This window comes from Spermophilus citellus (assembly GCF_964194105.1).
Source record: "Spermophilus citellus genome assembly, chromosome: 18".
In the NCBI taxonomy this organism is placed as follows: domain Eukaryota; kingdom Metazoa; phylum Chordata; class Mammalia; order Rodentia; family Sciuridae; genus Spermophilus; species Spermophilus citellus.
In genome coordinates, this window is record NC_138200.1 from 51,409,783 (window position 1) to 51,434,509 (window position 24,727).

Below are 24,727 nucleotides of genomic sequence, written 5' to 3' on the forward strand. Positions count from 1 at the left end.
AATGATAGGATCTTCTCTTTTTTTGTTAATATTAGTTGTTGGACATTTATTTATTTATTTATATGAGGCACTGAGAATCTAACCGAGTGCCTCAAATATGCCAGGCAACCACTGTACCACTGAGCCACAATCCTAGCCCAGGATCTTCTTTTGATTCTATCATTAGGCTTGAAGTCAGAGACCTATATGAATTCTTAGTGAAATCGTAATTTGCATGGGAAAATAAAGTATTAGATTAGATAATTTCTAAGATTCCTTTCCACTTGTGAGAAGCTGGAAGCCTAATCCATGTTAGTGTTTAATCTCCCATTTCAACCCTCACCATGCTAAATTCTAACAAAATTTAATTGTAGAAAACTTACTAAGCATTTTTACTTACGATTATCAGCAATACATGCATCCACTGTCTTTGTCACCACCACTGCAAGTTTAGCACTGGAAAGAGCCTTGTGAGAATCAGATTCCAGTTGTACAAGAACTTGGGACAATACATCCAGTCCACCCACAGATATAAAGTATTTCTGAACATATGCTTAAGGAATAAAGTAGCAGAACTATTAATATCTCAAACAAAACATGTAGTTTCATTCAATTAATTTGTACAACATTAACTTGACTTTTCAAATACTTACTAAAAATTTCTAAGAATTAAACATCTAGTCTTTACTTATGATAAATTACTTATTTATGCGAGCACTTCACTTTGACATAGTATAAACACATGTATTGTACAATATTGCTTTCTTCTATGTAAGAAGTTTTTCATTTCATTTAGTAATAATGTAAGAAAGACATTATTAAACTATCCTTCAACGGTATTAAACAAGCCTTTCAATAGAGCTCTAAGGCATAGACTTAATAATTTAGCTTAGAATAAAAAATAGCAAGAGACCATTTTCTGAAATTCCAACATAACACAATTTCTTTGCAGATTGCTCAAATCTACAAAGGGCAAAGTATTTAACTGTTCCAAAACCATATCTCATCCATCTTATAAACAAAACTTTTTAACTTCTTGGAGCATAAAACTATATTACTGGACTGCGGCGAAGGAGATAACTTCATTGAAACCTGCGGCTACAGGTGTGTAATTCCCTAGCCTTCCCTCTCCACACATCGGGTAAATCTTAAGGGCCCCTCCCAGCTCTCCCATGAGCGCGATAGCCAGACCGAGGGAATCAGAAGTGGAGCGGGACCCGCGGCACGGAACTCCCAGCTACCGCTCCCACCAGTGCTGACAACTGAGGTCTCTTGCACCAGCTACCACGGGCGTGGCTACCGGAGGGCAAGTAAAATTCACTGAGGATTCTCAGCCCCAAGCTCTACAAACTTAGGGTCTGAGGGAATGGCAAACAAGGAGAGTGTGCCCAGTCATTCATGAAAACAGGGCTCCCGGGAGCAGCAGACCTGGCGTGTAGCCAGTATTGTGGTGAGCGGCACCCATGAGAGGGGCCTGGCTAGAGGAAAAGTGGGGAAGTGACTAGACACAAGAGGAGGCCCTAGGCACTCAGGATTGGAGACTCGCCCAGTCTGGGAGGAGGAGCTGCTGCACAGTGATTGGTCCCCGCGTATTGACAGGAGAAACTTGGCCTGGTGGGCACAGCGCCACCTACTGGAAGAGAAGTTAATCAAACTCTAAGACTGCATTTATTAGTTTTTTATTCTCTTTTTTTTTTTTTTTTGATTTGGGTTTTTTTCTATCATTTTCATTTTTCTTTCTTGTTTTTTAAATTTTTTTCAATTCTTTTTAAATTTTTTTCTTCTAATTTTAATTTTTATTATTATTATTTAAATTTTTTTTTCTTTTTTTATTTCCTATTTTTTTCTTCTTTTGTCTTTTCATTTCTTTTCAATTTTCTTATTCCACCTTCCTTGAATTCTACCTGCTTACTCTCATTCTCTTTAGTGACTTCTTCCCTTCCCTTCTAATACCTTTCCTCCCAAGCATCAAATAAATTTATAGGAGTAAACAGTAACTCAGCAGTCAAACAGAACAAGAAGTAACATGAGCAGCTTGAAAAAGCAAGGAAGAAAAGGAGTACAAACAATGAAGGACACCCTAAATATTCAGAAGGACCTAAAGTCATCAGAAAAATGGTCATATAAAGAACTCAAGGAACACTTTAGACAGATGGAATGGAACCTAAAAGAGGATACAAGACAGCAAATTCAAGCAGCGAAAGAACACATTGAGAATGAATTACATAAACAGATAAAAGAAGAAATTAAGCATCTCTATCAGGAGATAGAGATTATAAAAATAATCAAACAATAATTCTAGAAATGAAGGAAACGATAAACCAAATTAAAAACTCAATTGAGAGTATCACTAACAGAGTGGAGCAAGTAGAAGCCAGAACGTCAGATAATGAAGACAAAATATATCATCTTGAAAAGAGTCTAGCCAACTCAGAAAGGCTGGTAAAAAATTACGAGAAAAACATCCAAGAGTTATGGGATAACAAAAAAAACAAACTTACGAGTCATCGGGATAGAAGAAGGTACAGAGATTCAAACCAAGGGAACAAGTAACCTGCTGAATGAAATAATTACAGAAAACTTTCCAGAAATAAAAAAGGAAACAGATATACAAATTGAAGATGCATACAGGACACCGAGCACACAAAATCACAGTAGACCAACGCCAAGACACATTGTTATGAAGATATCCAATATACAGAACAAAGAGAAAATATTAAAAGCTACAAGAGAAAGGAGACAGATTACATTCAGGGGTAAACCAATAAGGTTAACAACGAATTTTTCATCACAGACACTGAAAGCAAGAAGGTCATGGAACAATGTATTTCAAACACTGAAAGACAATGGATGCCAACCAAGAATTCTGTACCCAGCAAAATTAAGCTTCAGGTATGACAACGAAATAAAAATCTTTCATGATAAACAAAAGTTAAAAGAATTTGCAGCCAGAAAACCAGCATTGCAAAGCATTTTGAGCAAAACACTACACGAGGAAGAAATGAAAAACAATAACCAAAACCATCAGTGGGAAGTGCCTCGGTAAAGACAGAGGGCGAGGGGAAAGATAATCGTGGAGAAACAAACTAAATTTTTTAAAAAAAGGATAAATAATCAAACATGGCTGGAAGTACAAACCATATATCAATAGTAACTCTGAATGTTAATGGCTTAAACTCTCCAAAAAAGCGATATAGGCTGGTATCATGTATCAAAAAAACAAATCCAACAATATGCTGCCTCCAGGAGACACATCTGATTGGAAAAGACATACATAGGCTGAAGGTGAAAGGATGGGGAAAAATATACCACGCACACAGTCCTCGTAAGCAAGCAGGGGTGGCCATCCTCAGATCGAATAAAATCGACTTCAAGACTATGTTAATCAAAAGGGATAAGGAAGGACATTATGTACTGTTAAAAGGAACCATTCACCAACAGGACATAACAATTATCAATATTTACGCACCAAATAATGGTGCTGCGACATTCATAAAACAAATTCTCCTCAAGTTCAAGAATCAAATAGACCACAACACAATAATTATGGGTGACTTCAACACACCTCTCTCACCATTGGACAGATCCTCCAAACAAAAGTTGAATAAAGAAACTATAGAACTCAATACCACAATCAATAACCTAGACTTAACTGACATATATAGAATATATCAACCATCATCAAATGGATACACTTTTTTCTCAGCAGCACATGGATCCTTCTCAAAAATAGAAAATATATTATGCCATAGGGCAACCCTCAGTAAATATAAAGGGGTAGAGATAATACCATGCATTTTATCTGATCATAATGGAATGAAACTGGAAATCAATGATAAAAGAAGGAAGGAAAAATCCTACATCACATGGAAAATGAACAATATGTTACTGAATGATCAATGGGTTACAGAAGACATAAAGGAGGAAATAAAAAAATTCTTAGAGAGAAATGAAAATACAGACACAACATATCGGAATCTATGGGACACAATGAAAGCAGTTTTAAGAGGGAAATTCATTGCCTGGAGATCATTCCTCAAAAAAAGAAAAAACCAAGAAATAAATGAGCTCACACTTCATCTCAAAGCCCTAGAAAAGGAAGAGCAAAACAACAGCAAATGTAGCAGAAGGCAAGAAATAATTAAAATCAGAGTGGAAATCAATGAAATTGAAACAAAAGAAACTACTGAAAAAATTAACAAAACTAAAAGTTGGTTCTTCGAAAAACTAAATAAGATCGACAGACCTTTAGCCATGCTAACGAAGAGAAGAAGAGAGAGAACTCAAATTACTAACATACGGGATGAAAAAGGCAATATCGCAACAGATGCTATAGAAATACAGAAGACAATTAGAAATTATTTTGAAAACCTATATTCCAATAAAATAGAAGATAGTGAAGACATCGATAAATTTCTTAAGTCATATGATTTGCCCAGACTGAGTCAGGAGGATACACACAATTTGAACAGATCAATATCAATAGATGAAATTGAAGAAGCAATCAAAAGACTACCAACCAAGAAAAGCCCAGGACCGGATGGGTATACAGCAGAGTTTTACAAAACCTTTAAAGAAGAATTAATACCAATACTTTTCAAGTTATTTCAGGAAATAGAAAAAGAGGGAGCTCTGCCAAATTCATTCTATGAGGCCAACATCACCCTGATACCGAAACCAGACAAAGACACCTCAAAGAAAGAAAACTACAGACTAATATCTCTAATGAACCTAGATGCAAAAATCCTCAATAAAATTCTGGCGAATCGAATACAAAAACACATCAAAAAAATTGTGCACCATGATCAAGTAGGATTCATTCCTGGGATGCAAGGATGGTTCAATATACGGAAATCAATAAATGTTATTCACCACATCAATAGACTTAAAGATAAGAACCATATAATCATCTTGATAGATACAGAGAAAGCATTCGACAAAGTACAACATCCCTTTATGTTCAAAACATTAGAAAAACTAGGGATAACAGGAACTTACCTTGACATTATAAAAGCTATCTATGCTAAGCCTCAGGCTAGCATCATTCTGAATGGAGAAAAGTTGAAGGCATTCCCTCTAAAATCTGGAACAAGACAGGGATGCCCTCTCTTACCACTTCTATTTAATTTAGTCCTTGAAATACTAGCCAGAGCAAATAGACAAAAGAAATTAAAGGCATAAAAATAGGAAAAGAAGAACTTAAATTATCACTATTTGCGGACGACATGATTCTATACCTAGAAGACCCAAAAGGGTCTACAAAGAAACTACTAGAACTAATAAATGAATTCAGCAAAGTGGCAGGATATAAAATCAACACGCATAAATCAAAGGCACTTCTGTATATCAGTGACAAAACTTCTGAAACGGAAATGAGTAAAAACACTCCATTCACAATATCCTCAAAAAAAGTAAAATACTTGGGAATCAACCTAACAAAAGAGGTGAAAGATTTATACAATGAAAACTACGGAACCCTAAAGAGAGAAGTAGAAGAAGATCTTAGAAGATGGAAAAATATACCCTGTTCATGGATAGGCAGAACTAACATTATCAAAATGGCAATATTACCAAAAGTTCTCTATAGGTTTAATGCAATGCCAATCAAAATCCCAACGGCATTTCTTGTAGAAATAGATAAAGCAATCATGAAATTCATATGGAAAAATAAAAGACCCAGAATAGCAAAAGCAATTCTAAGCAGGAAGTGTGACTCAGGCGGTATAGCGATACCAGATTTCAAACTATATTACAGAGCAATAGTGACAAAAACAGCATGGTACTGGTACCAAAACAGGCGGGTGGACCAATGGTATAGAATAGAGGACACAGAGACTAATCCACAAAGTTACAACTATCTTATATTTGATAAAGGGGCTAAAAGCATGCAATGGAGGAAGGATAGCATCTTCAACAAATGGTGTTGGGAAAACTGGAAATCCATATGCAACAAAATGAAACTGAATCCCTTTCTCTCGCCATGCACAAAAGTTAACTCAAAATGGATCAAGGAGCTTGATATCAAATCAGAGACTCTGCGTGTAATAGAAGAAAAAGTTGGCTCCGATCTACAGATTGTGGGGTCGGGCTCCAAATTCCTTAATAGGACACCCATAGCACAAGAGTTAATAACAAGAATCAACAAATGGGACTTACTTAAACTAAAAAGTTTTTTCTCAGCAAGAGAAACAATAAGAGAGGTAAATAGGGAGCCTACATCCTGGGAACAAATTTTTACTCCTCACACTTCAGATAGAGCCCTAATATCCAGAGTATACAAAGAACTCAAAAAATTAGACAATAAGATAACAAATAACCCAATCAACAAATGGGCCAAGGACCTGAACAGACACTTCTCAGAGGAGGATATACAATCAATCAACAAGTACACGAAAAAATGCTCACCATCTCTAGCAGTCAGAGAAATGCAAATCAAAACCACCCTAAGATACCATCTCACTCCAGTAAGATTGGCAGCCACTATGAAGTCAAACAACAACAAGTGCTGGCGAGGATGTGGAGAAAAGGGTACACTTGTACATTGCTGGTGGGACTGCAAATTGGTGAGGCCAATTTGGAAAGCAGTATGGAGATTCCTGGGAAAGCTGGGAATGGAACCACCATTTGACCCAGCTATTGCCCTTCTCGGACTATTCCCTGAAGACCTTAAAAGAGCATGCTACAGGGATACTGCCACATCAATGTTCATAGCAGTACAATTCACAATAGCTAGACTGTGGAACCAACCCAGATGCCCTTCAATAGATGAATGGATAAAAAAATGTGGCATTTATACACCATGGAATATTACGCAGCACTAAAAAATGACAAAATCATGGAATTTGCAGGGAAATGGATGGCACTAGAGCAGATTATGCTTAGTGAAGCTAGCCAATCCCTAAAAAACAAATACCAAATGTCTTCTTTGATATAATGAGAGCAACTATGAACAGAGTAGGGAGGAAGAGCAGGAAGAAAAGATTAACTTTAAACAGAGACATGAGATGGGAGGGAAAGGGAGAGAAAGGGGAAATTGCATGGAAATGAAGGGAGACCCTCATTGCTATACAAAATTACATATAAGAGGTTGTGAGGGGAATGGGAAAATAAACAAGGAGAGAAATGAATTACAGTAGATGGGGTAGAGAGAGAAGATGTGAGGGAAGGGGAGGGGGGATAGTAGGGGATAGGAAAGGTAGAATACAACAATTACTAATAGGGCATTATGTAAAATTGTGGATGTGTAACCGACGTGATTCTGCAATCTGCATTTGGGGTAAAATTGGGAGTTCATAACCCACTTCAATCTAATGTATGAAATATGATATGTCAAGAGCTTTGTAATGTTATGAACAACCAATAAAAAGAAAAAACACAAATTTGAAAAAAAAAGAGTTGGTGAACTAAATCCACCCTATCGTTTGTTTAAAAAAAAAACTATATTACTGAGCTATAACAACAATTCTAGACAAAAGTTCAATGACACGTACATATTTTTAAGTTTATAGTCCATTCTTTCCCTGTACAAATGATTCTGAAGGGGAAATGTCCCCGGGGGGTTTATGGATTCAATAGTCTCCACAGCCTCTATCCCCAAAACAGACTTAAAACAAATGGATATTGGTAGGAGCCACAAGCAAATAATATGATGCATGGCACCTTTGGTTGTAAAGTGATGCCAGCTAGCCACTGAGATGATATGATTATGTTAAGATTTACATTCATATGGAAATTGGACTCCTGCTGTTCACCTTGGCCTGCTACGGGACTCATGTTACGGGACTCCTGGAGAGTTCCCATTGGTTGGGGAAGGATAGTAGGAGGGAATTCCGGGGGAGGTCCGGGGGAGCCCCCCCCCCTCCCCCCGCGGGTTCCAGGGCGCGCGGTTCCGGTAGACGCGCCGTGGGTGGACCGATTCTGCCTTGCCGTGGCGCGCCTACGGAGTATTGGCGGCTTTTTCAAAAATAAAGTTTTGTTCCTGCTTGAGTGGTTCGTGATTCTGTGCCCAGCCAAGACTGCGGCAGGATATAATTCTGTCACAAATCTTTTTTCCAGTTTAGCCTAGTTCCATAAAATAAAGCCAAGATGATTTAAAGCAAAAATGAATTTTTGTACTGTTTAATGTAATAGAATATTAATTTAAAAATATTACATCCAGAATTTTCTACATCCGAGAAAGAAACTGCAAGGAAATATTATTTAAGGACAAGCAAGCATTTTCAATATCATGGAGACTCCAAAACAGCTTAAAGAGTTTTTTTTTTTTTTTTTGTACATGCATGTGCATGGCTTAAAGAGTATTTTTAACTTAAAAACTTTTTCAAAGAGTAAATTCTAGCTGGGTGCGGTGGTACATGCCTGAAATCCCAGTAATTCAGAGGCTAAGTTAGGAGGATGACAAGTTTGAGGTCAGTGTCAGCAAATTAGTGAAGTTCTAAGCAACTTAAAAAATAAAAAGGGCTGAGGATGTAGCTCAGTAGTAAAATATCCCTGGGTACAATTCGAAAGAAAGGAGAGGAGAGGAGGGGAGGGGAGGGTAGGGGAGAAAAATTAAAAATAAAGAGCTGGGAATGAATGGAAGGAAGGAAGGAGGAAGGGAAGAAAGGAGTTTCCCATCTCCCCACATCACGGCCCCTCCTCTTGATAGGGATTAAACCCAGGGCCTAACGTATGATAGGCAAGGGTTATACTACTGAGTTAAAACTTTGAACTCTCCAAAAGGATGTATTAAGTATAGACACAACCATGTGTGTATGTATGTACACATGTATGTGTGTATGTTCGTTTACGTGCATAGCCAGGGGCACTTTACCACCAGGGTGTAGCTGGGGGAGCTATACCCCCAGCCCTTTTTAATCTTTGAGACAGGGTCTCACTAAGTTGCCCAGGCTGGCCTAGAACTTGAGATCCTCCTGCCTCAACTTCTAAATAGCTGAGATTACAGACAATGCTGCTGTACTCAGAAAAAAATGAAGTATTTTTAAATGCTTAGATGAAAACTGGCTCTCTATTGCCACAAAGATGCTTATTTATAGCCTAAGTAACAAAAATTCAAGCTTATATGCAGAGGAACATTCTGCTTTATACTTGTATGCTGAATATTTCAAATTTCCTCTAATTTATATCTGTTTTTGTTTTTACAAGCTACTGGGGATTGAACCCAGGGCTTCGCACGTGCTAGGCAAGTATTTCACCTCTGAGTACATCATTAGCCCTAATTTATATTTCATACTAATTTTTTGAGAGTAATGAAGTCCTATATTTATCAATCTTTTAAGCTGGCATTGAGAGAAAAAAGAAATGACAAGGTACCAAAGAAATAGGTTCCAATATTCAGAATTCTAGAAATACAGTCCTCTGAGTATTAAAACACTTGAATATAGACTGCATCAGCAATGTATAAAAGTTCTAATTGTTCCACATTCTCACCAATATTTAACATTGCCAGTTTTTTTTTTTTTTTTACTTTTAGTCATGCTAGTGCATAGATAGTGGTAGTGCACATGGGTTATAGATTTCTCTAAAGATTAATGATCAAGTATCTTTTCAAGTGCTTATTTAACATACAATTTTTTTTAAGAAGCTACCTGTTCAAATCTTTTGCCCCCCCCTTTTTTTTGTTACCTTTTATTTTGTGGTGCTGGAAATTGAATCCAGGGCCTTGCACAAGCTAAGCAAGGTTTCTACCACCTGCAACCTTTCTAAAATCACTATTAGTTCTAGTAGCTTTTTTGGATGTTCTATAGATAGTCATGTCATTTGTAAAATAATAATAATAATAATAATAATAATAATAATAATAATAATAATAAATCTTATTCCTTTTCCAGCTCTAGTCCTTTTCTTCATTTTCTTCTCTTGTTGTACTAGACAAGACATGGTAAAAAGTGAAATGAAGCGAGAGTGACAGTCCTTATCTTTTCTTTTTCCCCAGTCTCACAGAGTAAGTATTAAAGTCTTTTACCATTATACATGTTAGCTGTAGTATTGTGGAGATGCCCCTTATCACAACAAGGAAATTCCCTTCTATTCCTAGTTTACCAAGAGGTTTTGTCATGAATTTATGTTGAATTATGGCAAATCTTTTCTATTGAGATTGTTCTATAGTTCTTTTTTTTTTTTTTCCTGTGAATGCAGTAAATTTTCTGTTAAACCAGTCTTGCACTCCTGGGACATGTGTCATTTGGTCATAATATATTATCCTTTCTCTTTATTCCTACATTTGATTCATTAACATCTTGTTAAGAATTTTCACACCTCTGTTCATAAGGCAGTCTGGCCTATAGTTTCCTTATAATGCTTTTTGGCAGTTTTGGTATGGGTATAATGTTGGCCTTACAGAATATTTTGGGAAGTGTTCCTTCCATTTCTATTTCTGGGAATAATTTATATACAATGTTTTGTTTTCTTGAAATGCTTGGTAGGCTTCACCAGTAAAATCATCAGGGTATGGATTTCCCTCTGTGTTAAGGTTTTAAACTACAAATTCTATTTCTTTCATAGACATAAGAATATTCAAGTTATCTATTTCTTTTGAGTGAACTTTGGTAGGTTGTATCTTTCAAAGAATTTGTCCAATTCATTTAAGTCATCAATTTTTTTGACATAAAGTTGTTCTACTATTCCTTTATTATTCTTTTAATATCTGTTATGGTTATGTGACCTCTCATACCACCACTGACAATTGGGGCCTTTAATTACCAGATATTTGGGGCTTTTCTAGATGTTTATTTTTATTCATTACTAATTTAATTCCATGTGGCCAAAAATACACATTTTCTGTTTTTAGAGTTACCACCTAGTTGCTCTGTTTTATGAGGCTATGTGGTGAGATTAAAAAAAAAAAAACAAAAAAAAAAAGCTGTTTTTGTCACCATCTTCTAAATATCCTCCCCAAAATAACTACTTTTCTAAAAAATATATTTTAATTGTTGATGTACCTTTATTTTTTATTTATTTATATGTAGTGCTGAGGATCGAACTCAGTGCTTCACTGAGCCCCAGCCCCAAAATATCTACTTTTAAGACAGTTTTATCTTCAAAATTCTGAATGCTTCCAAAATGACCCATATTACTAGAATAAAATCAACTCAATTCTATTAACAATATTTTTGTTATGCTTTGAAACATGTTTCTTCAAGAATGACCTAGAGAATAATAAACACTTACTGTTATTTGCAAGAGTAAGTCCAATAAATGAGCAAATAGGGCGAATTATCTCAGGTTTCATGCAATTTGTTAGCCATTCATTAGCATGTGAAAAAAGTGAACAGCAAAACATTTGATTCTCATCTGAAAGAAGACAATCAGTTTTTATTTGACATTTGAAAAATACCAGTTTTCATTACTGTCTTTATATTTAAATATTTGAGATAATTACCATTTTGAGGATTGTTGACACAGACACACAGAGTACTACATACTGAAGACCATAACTGATAACTCTGGAAAACATTTTTATCTGACAAATTCAACTCATATTTTGAAAGAACTGTCCTGTTAGGTTAAAAAGAAAAGTAAATTAATATAAATAGGTTAAGGTCTTAAGCAATGAATAACGATAAAAAAATTATATTTGTTTACCTGAATAATTGTGACAGAACTGTAATACAACCTGTTTCTCTCACAAGTGTTTGTCCACTCTCTTAAAAAAAAAAAAGTCATGTATTACATAAATATGACTTTTTTGGGGGGAGGGATACTGGAGAGTGAATTCAGGGGCAATTAACCACTAAGCCACATCCCAGGTGCTGGGGATTGAACCCAGGACCTTATGCATGCAAGGCAAGCACTCTACCAACTGAGCTACATCCCCAGTCCCCCAGTCCCTTTTTAATTTTTTATTTTGAGACAAGGTATTTCTAACTTGCTTAGGGCCTTGCTAAGTTGCTGGGGTTGGCTTTGAACTTGCATCCTCCTGCCTCAGCCTCCTGAGTTGCTGGGATTACAGGCATGCATCACCATGTCTGCTGAATATATCATTACAAAATATAACAGAATTATAGGAGATAAAAATTTATAACTAACATCATTATGGCAAAGACACTATTTATACTTAGAGATTGACAACATTCAAATTTCCTCTAAAAATCATAAAACACTGATTTTGCATCATGGTTCTCTATTATAGTACCAAAATATGCTCTAAAGTGGAAAAAAATAAATTCAGTCTTTTATAAGTTTTACAAAAAAACAAAGATAAAATCTAGAAGTACTTTAAATGACCATAAAATGCTTGACAAATTGAAGAACTAAATAAAGCAATGTTAAAAAAAAAAAAAAAAAAACACTGAGGGGCTGGGGTTGTGGCTCAGTGGTAGAGGGCTCAAGTGCCTGGCAAGTGTGAGGCCCTGGATTCAATCCTCAGCACCACATAAAAATGAATAAATAAAATAAAGGTATTGTGTCCATCTACAATTAAAAAAAAAGTAATAATAATAATAACACTGAACAATAGATGTATTAGAACATTCTACATTCTATTTGCAACTTTTCTATAAATCTAATATTATCCTAAAATAAAAACCATGGCTGGCTGATACAGTAAACTCTGTAACTAATTCGTCAATTCAGTTAAAAAAATCAATTAAATTCATTAAAGGCTATGCTTTTTCTTGTAAAAGTTATTATATCCTGGGCTGGGGTTGGGGTTGGAGTTGTGACTCAGTGGTTGAGCGCTTGCCTTAGCATGTGCAAGGCCCTGGGTTAGATCCACATAAAAATAAATAAAATAAAGGTATTGTGTCCAACTACAACTAAAAAATAAATATATTTTTAAAAAGTTATTATATCTCAAATGTTCAATAAATAGTACAAATCACTTTCTATTTATTAAAATTAACATCAAATGATTAAATGTATCCTATTAATTCCTTTTTCTTTAAGCTAGTATTTCTCAGAAGTTAATGAGATTTTAAAAGGACACTGATATAAGAACTAGAATAAAAAGATTAACAATGATTATTCCAATTTATTATTTAAAAGGTTTTTAAACATTCATAAAAGAATATACTTACTATTGTTTGAAACCAGACCCAAAATAACATATACAGACATTCTTTTCAAATTTGTGTTTGAATCATCATTAGATAAGAATAAAGTTAGGTCTTCAAATAATTCTGAAGTACACAAAGTTTGCTGACAGTAAACTGAAATATAAAATATAATTTTAATTTCAATTAATTAGTGAGAACTAGTTTTAAAGAATGCTGAACAAAATACAAAGCTGCCAAACTGTGAGAGGTTATTCACCTGAACTCATTTGATACTTATTAGAAATACAACAAAATTTCCTGACAAACTGATATATCATACTTAAGTATCACACTTTAGAACAGTAGTATCTTAACCAAAAGTGGGCTCTAGGCTCCAAACATGTATTAATATCCTTTACAGTTTTCAGTAAAAACCGAAATAAAAAATTGAATAAAATCAGACAAAAACTTAAGAGGATAAATAACTAAACAAACCAAGAAAAACAATTTAAGAAAATTCAGAAACTTGCTCTGGGGCTGGGGTTGTAGCTCAATGGTAGAGCACTTGCCTAGCACCTGTGAGGCACTGGGTTCAATCATCAGCACTACATAAAGATAAATAAATAAAATACAGCTATTGTATCTATCTACAACTAAAAATATTAACAAAGAAGTAATGAAAAAAAATCCTGCTCTGGAAAACAAAGGGACAAATTATATTTGTGCATTTTTGGAGACTTTTCTAGAAATCAAAGTCTTTCAAAAATAAAATAAAATAACTGACAGTGGTTATTTACTTTTTTAATGGACACTCATGCAATAAGTAGAATTTCACAAAAAAAATAATACACAGTAATATAGTAGGCATTTTATTTAGTGCCCTACACCAACTACTATCCCCTCTCTCAGGGGCAAAGATTAGTTATCCCTGTATCCTCAATGCCTAGCACAAAACTTGGTCCTTAATATTTGTTGGTGACATATTTAGTTACTAGAAATATAAAAGTATAAATTTGGTTTGGTAAACTGATGGTTCACATTCAACCTTTTTTCAGGAACACAGCAGAAAAGTGTTCTTGCCAACATGAAGAATTATATCTAAAGCATACAAGATGGTTGTGAACTATCTACATCTTTTGATTTAAATACCTGGATAAAGCTAATCAAACATGTAAAACAGAAATTTAATTCTACAATTACTTTTTGGTAAAATATAACACTTTAAAGATAATAAATAAAATTTTACATATTACCATTTTTTTCTGCAACTGCTCCTAATGTATATAAAGCTGCTTCTTTTACCATGCTATGCTCACTTGACTTTGCAAGATTTTTTACAAACATCAAACCACCAATTTCCCGAAAATAAACACCTGCATTATCTGTTGGGTATAAACAAAACAAAATAGAAATGATATTTATTTCCATTATTCTGTTGAGAATTTAAAAATCATTTGAAGAAAGTAATATAACATACAGAGTAAAAGAGTAGAAGAGAAAAAACATGCATATTTGATATTACAGTACTATGTAACTAGAATCAGATAAAATTCATTATAATATCTTACTGTTTTGTTGACAAATTGAATGAATAGTGACCAAAGCTTCTTTTTGTGAAAATGGATTGTCCATTTGATACTTTAGACATTCCAATAATAAGTTCAGGTCAGTCTTCATTTCTAAAAAAGAAAAATTTGATTAATTTGAACTAAAAGTTTTCTTTCAAAGACTAATGATTCAATTGCATTTTCCCATTACATATCTTTGGAATGTTTAACTTTTGACGTGTGTGTGTGTGTGTGTGTGTGTATGGTGCTAGGGACTAAACCCAGGCTCCACTCAAGCTTGGCAAGAGCTCTATCAACTGAAGCGAAATCCTCAGCCCTAGAATGTAAGCTAACAAACAAAAAAATGTATAAAAAGAAAGACATTCTTTAAGTAAAAGCACTTAAAATGAACTTCTTCTAGTTCTTTGGTTTTACCCTAACACGGCATACAGAAATAGAATGTACAAATATTGTTCTCTTCAAGTGAAGCTACAGTGGTTTAAAAATCTGCCATTTAGAAATGAACAGAATGAAAATGAAAACATATAAACATTTGTAGGATGCTACTGAAGCAGTATTTATTTATTTATTTATTTATTTTGAGAGAGACAGAGAGAGAGAGAGAGAGAGAGTGAGTTTTCGGCAGACACAAGATCTTTGTTTTTTTGTTTTTTTTTTTTAAAGAGAGAGTGAGAGAAGAGAGAGAGGAGAGAGAGAATTTTTAATATTTATTTTTTAGTTCTCAGCGGACACAACATCTTTGTTGGTATGTGGTGCTGAGGATCGAACCCAGGCCGCACGCATGCGAGGCGAGCGCGCTACCGCTTGAGCCACATCCCCAGCCCCAACATCTTTGTTTTGTATGTGGTGCTGAGGATTGAACCCGGGCCGCCCGTATGCCAGGCGAGCACGCTACCACTTGAGCCACATCTCCAGCCCCTGAAGCAGTATTTATAAGGAAATTTATAGCATCTATAGATTTACCTATATATTTATATTATCTATAAATTAGTAATTTATAAATACCTATGTTATAAAAGAAGGGACTTAAATCAGAAACCTCAGCTTTCACCTTAAAAAACTAGAAAAACCCAAAGTAATCAAGAAAAGGAAATTATAAAATGAAAGCAGAAATGAGTAAGATAGAAAACCAATAGAGAGGGTCCTTTGAGAAGAACAATAAGATAAACTTCTAGCCAGACTAATTAGGAAAAAGAGTACAGACTCAAATTACCACTATCAAGAATGAAAGAACCAGGGCTAGGATTGTGGCTCACTGGTAGAGTGCTTGCCTAGCATATGCAAGGCCCTGGGTTCAATCCTCAGCACCACATGAAAATATATAAATAAAATAAAGGCATTGTGTCCAACCACAACTAAAAGATATTAAAAAAAAGAATGAAAGACCTAAGGTAGGTGCCCTTCTACAGATGAATAGCTAAAGAAAATGTAATATAGATACACAATGGAATATTACTCAGACATAAAGAAGAATGAAATTATGGCATTTGCCAGTACTGGGTAAACTGGAAACATGCTGAGTGAAATAAGCCAGTCCCAAAAAAACACATGCCAAATGTTCTCTTTGATATGTGGATGCTAACACACAATAAAGTAGGTGGAGGAAAGAATAGAAGTTCATTGAATTAGACAAAGAAGAGTGAAGGGAAGGGCAGGAGGATGGGAAGAGGAAAAACAATAGAATGAATTGGACATAATTTTCTTATGTTTATATATGAATACATGATAGTGAAACTCCACATCACCTACAACCACTAGAATGAGATCCTAATTAGAATAAGTTATACTCCATGTATGTATGTCAAAATATACTCTACTGTCATGTAAAAAAAAGAACAAATTCAAAAAATAAATCTTGTTGAACCAAAAAAAAAAAAAAACAATGAAAGAGATGGCTTTACCATAGATTCTATAGATATTCCAAAGATAATAAGGGAGTAGAGAGTATTATGTTTAATTTCATATCTATACAGTCCATGACTTAGGTGAAATACACAAATTGCTTAAAAAGTGAAATACACAAATTGCTTAAAAGATATAAAATCACCAAAACTCACTCAAGAGAAAACAGATAACCCGAATAGGCCTACATCTATGAAAGCTGAAATCATAGTTTAAAACCTTTTCATAAAGAAAACACCAGGTTCAGATGGTTTCATTTGTAAATTCCACCAAACATTTAAGGAAGAAATAATACCAATTCTATACAAGCTTTTTCAAAAGTTTGAGAGAAGGAATACTTCTCAATTTATTCTTTGAAACTGGCATTACCCTTATACCAAAACCACTAGAAAGAGAACTACAGCCCAATATCCCTCATGAGCATATATGCAAAAAGTCTAAACAATTTTAGCAAACTAAATCCAGCATGACCAAGTGGGCTTATCCCAGATGGAGTGTTGATTTAAGATTTGAAAAAAAAAAATCAAACAATATAATAAAAACCTTTTGGTCATCTCAATAGATGTATAATAACATTTGATAAAATCCAACATTCATTTTTGATTAAAAAAAACTGTCAGCAATCTTGGAATAGAAGGGAACTTCCTATGAATTCAAAATGAAACAAAATCCTAGCATCATACTTAACAGGGAATACTATCTAAGACCAAGAACAAGACAGATTTGTCTAGTTTTAGCATCATACTAGAGTCTAGCTAGTGCCATCAGTTAAAAAAAAAAAAGAAATAAAAGGTATATCTCCCAAAAAAGGAGATATAGCCAGGCATGGTGGCATACAATCCCAGTGACTATGGAGTCTGAGACAGGAAGATTACAAAGTTGGAGGCCAACCTCAGCAACTTAGCAAGGCCCTAATAAACTGAGTGACAACCTCTTACAAAATAAAAAAATAAAAATGGCTGGGGATGTAGCTCAGTGTTAAAGTATGCCTGGGTTCAATTACAAGTACCAATAAATAAATAATTAAACAAACAAACAAACATACATACATACTTTAAAAAAGGAGATATATGTCCATACAAATCTCATGGCACCATTATATGTAATAGCCAAAAAAAAAAAAAAAAAAACAGATCAACTAGAATATCTATCAGCAGATGAATGGATAAACAAGTCATGGTATAACCACACAATGGAATTAACTACTGTTAATATGAAATAAGGATGAACCTCAAAATAATTATGCTGAGAGAAAAAACACATTATATGATTCCATGTATTGAAAAAGTACAAACTCATATAAAGTAACAGAAAACAGACTGGTAGTTGCTTGGGAAAAGAGAGCCTGAGAAGGGACATAGGGAGGGATTACTAAAGCTCATTGGAGGATACATTCACCATCTTGAATATGATGATGTTTGCATGGTTATACATGTGTCAAAACTAATCAATGTGTACACTTTATTATAACTAAACAGCAAATAATACTATAGTCCTTAAACAATTTCTTCTCTTTAAGGATTTAAATAGAATTATATATAGGCTCTGGCATAATTCCTGAATTAACAAAGTTCTGAAAGACATAGAATGAAGGGAGAACATAAAAATACAGAGAAACACACTAAAAATTAACTAATTCCTATTATCAATCAATATTTAGTCTTCCTCTTGAAAGAAATCCAGCTGGCAATTTGTTTCAATGGAATAATTTGTCACTAGTTTGTTAGTGAAAAAACCATAGCACAAGCTGGGTGGGCTGGCACATGCCTATAATCCAGTAATTTAGGAGGTTGTGACAATAGGACTGAAAGCTTAGAGCATCCTGGGCAACTTGTCTCAAAATAAAATATAAAAAGGGCTGTGAGTGTAGCTCAGTGGAAAAGTCCCTAGTGCCATCAAAGAAAAACACAATACGAAGTCTATCACCAAGTTTTCTTGTGGGAACGGAAAGTATTTAATGATCATTTTATATATTAACAAAAACTACACGATGGTAAGTTTTTATGGATATCAATAAGTTACATCAACAACGTGTTGATGGGACTCGTGAATTTCAAGTCTAGACACAAGGTGGGGTGCGAGAAACAACTTTCTTATGTACTCCTCCACTCTCTTTCATACTTCCATCTCATTTTAAAATCTCCTATCATATGCCTTCCCTTCCCAGTAAAAGCAACTAATATGACATCTATATCTATCATGTTTAATTTTGGATTTATCTTCTCTAGGCTGAGCAACCAAGTTTCTTCAATAATTCCTGAAGAAAACAAGCAAACAAAAACTGAAGCGCATATAATACCAAAAGCACAAGTAATAAAAGAAAATTTGATAAAAAATGGAAAACTTTTGAGCTTCAAAAGATACCATCCAGAATGTGAACAGATAATCCAGTCTGGAAGAAGAGACCTCCCAATCAGATACCCAATAAAAGGCGTATGTTCAAAATATATAGAGAACTCTTAAAAATTCAATAACAAAAAGGCAATTTAAAAGTGTGTGAAGGATTTGAAAATACATTTCTCCAAATATAAGTTAATAATAAGTAAGAAGAAAGACACCCAACATTGTTAACTATTAGGGAAATGCAAACCAAAATCACAATTAGATACAATTCACAATGTTAATAAATGAATGACCAATGGGAACTGATGGATAAATACCTTCACCCTTTGGCTGGGATGAGTTAGGCACACAACTCGTAGAATTTCCTAGTGGAGTTTTGCTCTAGAACCCATGATAATGTACTCTTCTGTCTGCCTTCCCTTTTCTATCTCATTTTGCAGCCAGTGTTTCCTGAGATTCTTTTTTCAAAAAAAGTACTTACACTCAAATCCTTATCTAAAAGGTCTACTTCTGGGGGCAACCAAGTTAAGTCATAAAATGAAAGAGTGAGATATGGAACTGAGATTGAAGTGTTGACAAATGAAGTTTGATAGGTAGTCTGAGAAAGGCATTGCCAACAATTAACTCCTATCTCTCCAGATTTCTTTTTCTCTGGAATCTCCATTCTCTCTTCAATAATTCTTCGTCTCTACGACCTGGTAAGACTTCCTTGATAAGCTTGGCACTGTGGTACAAGTATATAATCCCACTTCCTTGGGAGGGTGAGTCAGGAGGATCCCTTGAGTCCAGAAGTTTGAGGCCTGTCTTGGCAATACAGCATCTCTCTCTCTCTCTCACACACTCTCTCTCTCTCTCTCACACACACACACACACACACACAAAGGAGTTTGGGGAGTACAGCTCAGCGGTATAGCATTTACCTAGCAAACACAAGGTCCTGGTTTCTATCCCTCCCAACACTAACAAAAAAAAAAAAAAAAAAAAGAGAGACTCCCTTGACATTTTAACCTCCAACTACTACTATATATCTTAAGTTTTTAAAAAGAATAAGCTATTCAATACTGTCTTAACATCTTCATTTCCCACACAGACCTAAATATACTCCACTCTAATATATATATTCTAAACATACTGAACTTTGTCAAATGTATTGTTAATAAAACTAACAACATCCTAAATTCAAAATCCAGGGGATAATTCAGTTCTCATCTGTGACATCTGACACTAATGCTCTTAAGCAATCTTTTTCATGAAGCATTCTCCTAAGACTGACTTTCAAGACATCAAATTCTTGACTCTTTCTTTCCCCCTTTCTGAAATGTCTCTGTCTTTTCTGAGGGTCCTTTTCTTCAGCTAAAACCATGGGATGGCATGCATTAGGGAATGTTATTCCCCATACTTTATTATTATTATTTCCTCTGTGGTTGACCTCCTCCATGTCTAGGGATTCTGTTTCTATCTTTCCAAGAATAATACTGACATCTATACCTCCAGGCATACTTTAACAGTGGTCCTCTCAGGTTCCCACTGTTAAAGTATATACTTTTATATACTATCATTAAATCAACTATCATTCAGCATTCAGAACATTATTCTCCATTGTCAGTTTCCTGAAGGCAGGAATAATGTGAGAACCAGAGAAGGTGCTCAATATTTCTGTAAATTGCTAAATGACTCATTTCCTGGATCCAGTCAGATAATCTGAAGTATATCCCACAAATATATTATAGAACTGACTGCAGATATGATTCATGAATTTCTCACCTTGTATTTTCTTTGTATCCTCACTTTCCATGTTTGTCTGTATTCTTTTTCCTTATATTACATCTGTAAGGTAGAGGAATTTTCTCAATTTAAATCCATTTTAAAGAATGCTGGAAATATAAATGGAAAGGAAGTAGGCAAAAACAGTTTTTGTGAAGCCAGAAAACCAGGGATTTAATCTTCAATTTAATAGATGTATGATACTGGGCACATTGCTTAAATTCTCTGAGATTCAGTTTGGAGTTGTTACTAGAATTAAATTTGAAAACATACATAAATACATCTAGTGTTCTGAAGCACCATAGGCACCCACCAAATTTTATTAAACAAATGACTGACTGATTAAACCTAACTAGTCCTCCTTGGGTCCTATTTCCTTATTTTCTTTCCTGTAAATCTCCATCCCAGTTTCAGTTGAAAATCCTTCCAGGAATCAGAGGTTTAAAACACAGATCCAGGATACTCTCTTTAGATCTCCATTTTTCTTCACAAGCTAAGTTTAATAATATAAAACATTTTTTCATGGCTGGGGTTGTGGCTCAGGAGTGGAGTCCTTGCCTCGCACATGTGAGGCACTGGGTTCGAACCTCAGCACCACATAAAAATAAACAAAATAAAGGTATTGTGACCATCTACAACTAAATATATATATATATTTTTTTAAAAAACATTTTTTCACTGGAAATGATGGCACACGCCTGTAATCCCAGGGACTCAGGAGGCTGAGAAAGGAGGATCACAAGTTCAAGGACAGCCTCAGCAATTTATCGAGGTCCTAAGCAAACTTAGCAAGATACTGACTCAAAATAAAAAAAATAAAAAAAAAAGAGGGGCAATACCGGGGATGTGGCTCAGTGGTTAAGTACTCCTGGGTTCAGTCCCTGGAAATAAGAAAAGAAAAAATACTAAACATTTTTTCCAACAACACATGTATTTTCAGCATGGTATTCTACCACTATGCTTAAATTTTGTATATATCATTTGTTAGAAGAATTTTTTATTTAATTAATTTATTTATTTTGGAACCAGGGATCAAACCTAGGGATATTTTACCATGAGCTACATCCCAGGTCTGAGGGTCTATCTATCTATCTATCTATCTGTCTATCTATCTATCTATTTAGACAGGGTCTCGATAAATTGCTGAGGCTGGCCTCAAGCTTTCAATCCTCCAGCCTCAGGCTCTGAAGTCACTGGGATTACAGGTGTGTACCCAGGAAGAAGTTTTAAAATAATTAGCAACTCTGATATGGCATTTTACATGTTCTACTTTAGAATGCTAAATTAATTATTTCAAAAACAGAGTTCAATTAATTTAAAACAACAAATCAGGACTTATGGAATTCAAATTCTTGTTTACTCCAATATGTTGTCAAAGAAAGATACCCAATTATCCTTTTAATTTTTCATTCTTACTCTCAAAATGAAAATAAAATTCCTAAGCAAAAAAAAAAAAAGTTTAAGTGAGAATCTTTTATAAACTAATGTAAAATTTATACTAGTTTTGCTATTTCTAACTTCTTATCACATTAAAAAAGAAATGGTGTGTGTTCAGCAGTAGAGTGCTTGCCCAGCATGTGAGAGGCACTGATTTGATCCTCAACAATACATCTAAATAAATAAACAAACAAATGTGTCCATCTACAACTAAAAAAAAAAAATGATTATTACACTAGTACATCTTCAGGATGAGACATTGACATTTACTAGAAAATTCTAATAGCTAGGAAAAACACTTATGTTACAAAGTTAACAAGAACAAAAAACACTTAAAAATTATGGTATAAAAGGCAAAATAAGATTGAATAAACAGACAGAAATATATTAACAGTTGTCTTAGGGTGGTTCTATTTTATTTTATTCTACTATTTCCTATTTTTCTTCTTATTTATAATATAATGGCTTATAATATTCAGTACATATCTACTGTAGGCCAGGCTCTAGGTTCTTTACACTACATTAATTATATTATTAGTCTTTGCAAAAATTTTTATGAAGGTGCCATATTGATGAAGATAGATGACAAAAGGTTAAATGATTTGCCCAAGTTCAAACAGCTAGGGGTTGGAATGGGAATCAAGAAGATCTGAAGCCAGTAGATTTTATCCTCTATTAGACTGACTCTCATATAGATTTTTTACCATTGAGCAAACTGGCTAACATTTGGAAAAAAGATTTTAAAAACTGTTATAAATGGACAACTGTATCATATAATGATGTTTTTATTTTGTGGGGGAGCTTAAGAACTATTTCCTCATTTTAATTAGTCTAACCTAGGGCCCCCTCTCACACTCTCCCCCGCCCACAACGTTATTGAATCCAGGGTGATCTACCATGGAGTTACACCCATGTCCAGCCCCTTTCACCTAACTTAAAAAATGTTAGATCAAAAACTTTTTTGGAACTTACGTATTATCCCAAATTATCAGAAAAGAAAAATGACATTTTTCCGCGCATAAGGCTGGCAGAGAGGGCTGAAAATCCTGCCACTAATTGCCATCATTAACAGTGGCTACTTAGCTTTGACTCACACCTGGCGGAAAATGACCTCTTAATGGAGAGGCTAGGAGGAAGGGCAAACATGCAACATGAAATAGGAATTTTCTGTTAGAACAGTTCAAATGGTTTGTGAAATAACAATCGTTCAGGTCCCAGGAAGCGCGCTTAGGGATCAATTGGCTCCACATTATTAACGGTAGATGGTTGCACGACCCCTCGCCGCTTCACCCAGCTAACACCGGGAATCTTTTCAGAAGGGGATCCTAACCACCCTGCTTCTTCAAATGCCATTCAATGATACCGCGGCCTGGCTCACCTGAGGAGCCGAGGGCTCCTTCTGAAGACCACAGGCGGTCCCCAGGGTTCTTCTCCACCAGGTTCCTGGTAGAGAGCAAGCGCAGTCAGAGGGCGGCCTAGCCGAGCACCCTGCCCACCTACCGTCGGCGCCGCTACGGCCTCGGGCACGCGGCCTCGCCCTGGGTCTGAGCCGCTATCTCACCAGCCACTACCACCTGGGAGGCACCTGGCGCTGCTGTGCACAGACGCCTAAGGGAAACTAGGCAAGGATCTCTCCCACCAGGAGCTGCGGGGGCTGCAGAAGGGTCTGAGTGCCTGCTCTAGAAGGCGCCGCCTCAGCTCAACGCCTCGAGGAGGGCCGGTAAGTAAAGACCCTCGGGGGAGTGTAGCATCCCAGGCACACTGAGGGCAGAACTGGGCAGCCAGTCTTCCACAGGAGGTAATGGACGGGACCCCAGGCTGGAATAAAACGACCCCAACGCGTGGGAGCGCAGTCCGCGGGCTTTACCCTCAGTTTGAAGAGCATAGGATGCCTTGAGCTCTTCTAAGCGCTGCCTTGACTGAGTTTCCCGCTCAAGGGCCAGATTCACTTCCGCTGGCGGGACTTCCGGCAGGAACACCTATCCTCTCGCGGAGCCTTGCCTCCCCTAGTCCCCGACGTTCTTAAGAACAGGAGGAACCAATGTGTGGTCATCAAGATTTTGGATGGAGGAAAATCACAATTAGGGAGGATGCCCTGTCCCTTAATCTCACCGCCTCCAGGTTTTATGGTTTCCTTTATCCGGAAGGGCGTTTGCCCCACAAAAGAGTGGGCTTGGATTGATGAGGCCTGGGCCATGCCTGGGCCATCCCTGGGCACGCAGGCAAGTATTGCGCATGCACAGGCCTCAACCCAGATCTTCCCAGCCTGCCCCACAGCCAGTGTTCTGCGTTTATTTCCCTAGTACTGGGGTTTTTTTTTGTTGTTGTTGTTGTTTGTTTTGTTTTGTTTTTTCGTGGAGGGACAGTCCTGCCACACAGCCGCCCAGTCGGGCCTCAGCCTCAGTTCAGGCCTGGTGTACTTCCCTCCGTCTAGACCAAAAGATCAGGACTCTTGGGTCTCCAATTAGAGTTAAGGCCTCTACTTATCTAATGGTCCTGCTCCATGCCTCTACAATAAAATCCACATCACAGGAGCGTCGGGGAGGGAAGTGAGTTACTGTGAAGGGTCAGTGCCTGCCTGCTGTGGGAAAGGCAACCCATAAGATGAAGAACAGCCAAGCAAGGGCATGCATGATCCATTAGGATCCAAGAAAAACGAACCCCACCCCCACCCCCCGCACCTCATCTAACACAAGTTCTTGTTTAGGGACACTGGCCTCAGAAACTAATTTGCAGGCAGTTTGGGGGCCTTGAGATATT

The 24,727-nt window shown here is 36.0% G+C and overlaps 1 protein-coding gene across 1 annotated transcript in view; it reads right to left on the bottom strand.

Annotated features, from left to right (window-relative positions):
- Nucleotides 1-20,561, bottom strand: part of TERB1 (telomere repeat binding bouquet formation protein 1) — a gene marked incomplete at both ends in the record, with an annotated part of 44,204 nt that extends 23,643 nt beyond the window's left edge. The window contains 8 exons of the mRNA XM_081274643.1: nt 380-532; nt 11,149-11,271; nt 11,360-11,475; nt 11,563-11,623; nt 12,996-13,127; nt 14,207-14,335; nt 14,522-14,632; nt 20,531-20,561. Coding sequence (XP_081130769.1) covers nt 380-532; nt 11,149-11,271; nt 11,360-11,475; nt 11,563-11,623; nt 12,996-13,127; nt 14,207-14,335; nt 14,522-14,632; nt 20,531-20,561 — 856 coding nt within the window. The remainder of the gene's footprint in view (nt 1-379; nt 533-11,148; nt 11,272-11,359; nt 11,476-11,562; nt 11,624-12,995; nt 13,128-14,206; nt 14,336-14,521; nt 14,633-20,530) is intronic.
- Nucleotides 20,562-24,727: the final 4,166 nt, after the last annotated feature.